Source organism: Triticum dicoccoides, chromosome 7B, assembly GCF_002162155.2.
Source record: "Triticum dicoccoides isolate Atlit2015 ecotype Zavitan chromosome 7B, WEW_v2.0, whole genome shotgun sequence".
Taxonomy (NCBI): domain Eukaryota; kingdom Viridiplantae; phylum Streptophyta; class Magnoliopsida; order Poales; family Poaceae; genus Triticum; species Triticum dicoccoides.
The window spans coordinates 96,898,063-96,900,909 of NC_041393.1; the positions used below are offsets into that span (position 1 = coordinate 96,898,063).

At 52.9% G+C, this 2,847-nt stretch overlaps 1 protein-coding gene across 1 annotated transcript; it reads left to right on the forward strand.

Annotated features, from left to right (window-relative positions):
• The first annotated feature begins 1,468 nt into the window (after positions 1-1,468).
• Positions 1,469-2,470, forward strand: LOC119335695 (NAC domain-containing protein 55-like). The gene has a single exon (XM_037607793.1). The coding sequence runs from the start codon at positions 1,469-1,471 to the stop codon at positions 2,468-2,470; it is 1,002 nt and encodes a 333-aa protein (XP_037463690.1).
• The last annotated feature ends 377 nt before the right edge of the window (positions 2,471-2,847 follow it).

Genomic DNA, 2,847 nt, shown 5'->3' on the forward strand with positions numbered 1-2,847 from the left:
CCAGTCAATTTATGATCAAAATTTTACGCTAGATGTGAGGGGTGGCTAATAAACCCGAGTGGAGGAAGTATTTGCGAAGCGCAAATACGGAAGCGTCACATACCCTGAGCGTTAATGCGTCCAACCCACCATGGCCGAGACAACGGCGACCGACTGAAACGGAGCCGAAGGTAGCACGGTTGACGGTGGAGGGCACACACAAATCGAGCCAGGGCTAGAGACGCCGAGGCCGGCCGCGATGTCGCCATCCATAGAAAGATAAGAATGAAATGAAGACGGGGTTTTTCGCAAAAAAAAAAAAAGAAGAAATGAAGACGGGGTTGACATGGCTGGATTGTGTCATTGTTGGCTTATGCGAGATGGGAATAAGCAGAAGATGACAATACCACGAATCAAAGAATGTGGCCGACCGGTGGCAACTTCGGCTGGCTGCCTTGTGACCGCCTGTGGCCAACTGTTTGGCATGTCTGGCAGGGTTCTTGTGTGTTTGCTGGTTGGATGCAATGAAATAGAAGTCGTTTGCTCGAAGAGAAGTGTCACGATGACGGTTTATGGGCAACCCCGAAGGTGTTTCTTTCTCCGGTGACATTTGTGGGTATTGTGGGTAGCCACGTCAGCTAGTAATGCCCTCGGTGGACATGCTGTATATGATAATTTTCGCCCGTCCGATTTTGCGTAATTAGCTGGGCAATTCTCCTTTTCTTGCTTTAGCTAAATGGATATAGCCTTTTACACAAATATCCAGCAGCCTCTTTCGGGGAAAGAAAGAAGGAAAGGAAAATGAGTTTATGAGAAAGTGGGTAGTAAATTCATGTTTCCGTTCTCTCCTTGTGTCAGCTGAAGCTGATCTGCACTATAGGATTTGCTGCATGTGTTCTTTAGAGCAAGTACAATAGAGCTGAGTCAGCTGGCCATAAGAAATAAACTAGTATATTCTTGCTTAGTTGGAGGAGAGAGAAGAGGAGAGAGAAGGTAAGCGGGCTCTTGGTGAAGAGCCAGCTCTAGCACGTGCTCCTAGGCACTTTGTGAGAGTGAAAGGTGGGCCATATAATAAAAAAGTAGTACACTCTTTAAATCAATTATTGTACATATTGACTATAAGATGGGCTATAGGTGACATGGCAGTGGCTTATAGCCAGCAATTGGCTATACTATTAACCATGCTCTTAGGCTCGTTGATCTGTACTTCCATCTTCCGATCTTGGTCAGAGAGAAAGCAATTTCGGCACAACAACTCACAAGTTTATACAGGCAAGTTCTGCAATGGCTGCATCTCGGATCGGATTCCGAGTTCGGCAAGGGGTCGCGTGGAGACCGGAGAGCAAGGCGGCCCATAAGTGCACGTTCACCGAGCAATCTTTGAACCCGCTTTGCTCAAGTCGACCTGATGATGACCGCGAAGAAGCCAAAAAAGGAAGCAAGAAAACTGACGGCGCGGTCGCCGCCGACGAACATCACCGCGGTGAAGATGGCTCTGCCGGCCCGCGACGACTACGAGTACCTAACCCCAGCGCTGGCGCTGCCCCCGGGCGTCTACTTCAACCCGACGAACGAGGAGATCGTGCGCACCTACCTCAACGGGTGGATCGCCGGGCACGGCACGTCGGGCGCGGAGGCGGCCGTCGTCATCGAGGACGACGTCTACGGCGACCAACCCGACGTGCTGGCGCGCAGGCACCCGCCGGCCAGCACCCGCGACTCAGACCCCAGCTGGTGGTTCCGCTGCCACTGCAAGGTGCAGGCCACGCGCGGCGGCGGCGGCGGCCACCGGGGCGACCGCGGCGTCGCCACGGGAGGCTTCTGGAAGCTGGAGCAGACCACGAAGGAGGTGAGGTGCGAGGCGGACGGCGAGCACCTCGGGTTCAAGCGCACCTTCGGGTTCTACGTCGAGCACGAGGGGGAGAAGGAGAAGACGCGGTGGCTCATGGAGGAGTACACCAACGTCGACTCGCCGGACGAAGGCGCCGTTCGCAACGACGGCAGGAACGTCCTGCCCGCGCTCTACAGGATATACCTCACCCCACGCGATCCCGGCAAGAAGAGGAGGAAGACGAGTGGCAGAGATGTCGGGGACGACCACGTCGATGGTGGGCCTGTGAAGGCTGCCCGCGTGATGGTTCCGGAGGCTTGCTTACACGCCATCGCGGCGTTGCTGTCGCCGTCGAGCGCTCGTGGTGCCGGCCAGGAGGAGCCGCACGGCAGCTTTGAAGCGCCGCCGCCGCCACCTTCGGGCGTTTTCAGTGAGTACCGAGGTGATGAGGCCGCGACGTCGGACGATGATCAGAGCATGACAATGAAGGAGAATCTCCTCGAGGAGGCGCAGGGAAGCACCGGCGGCGACGACTCTCCTGAGCTGCGTGTTCTCGTTACGATGGACGACGGCATGCCGGCGTGGGAGATGGGCATGGGCGGCGGATACGTTTTCGCCGACACGTCTTGGATCGACGAACACTACCAGAACTCGGAATGATCGATCATGACATCCTTTGATTAACTTTTGGTCGGGTGGGAGCGGAGTGGGATTTTTGGTTCACTCCATGGTTTTAATTCAGTTGAACTAAAATCACGACAAGTACGGTATTATGGAATGGAGGACAAGAGCATTCTTTCATTAATTTCTTTTAATTCTTGTGGTGATAATTGGATACGAAGTGTTGTGTGTTAATCAACATCCGTTCCATTTCATAAGGTTTTTTTTTTAGCACGGCGACGAACCAAATTATAGAGAATTTAGAATAAAACTACCTTTGACCAATTTGGTTGTTAGTGGCCAATAAATCAGTTAGGTCCGAAAGGAAGAGATACAATCAATCAGGTCATAGATACTTTACTTCTTTTGTCTACATG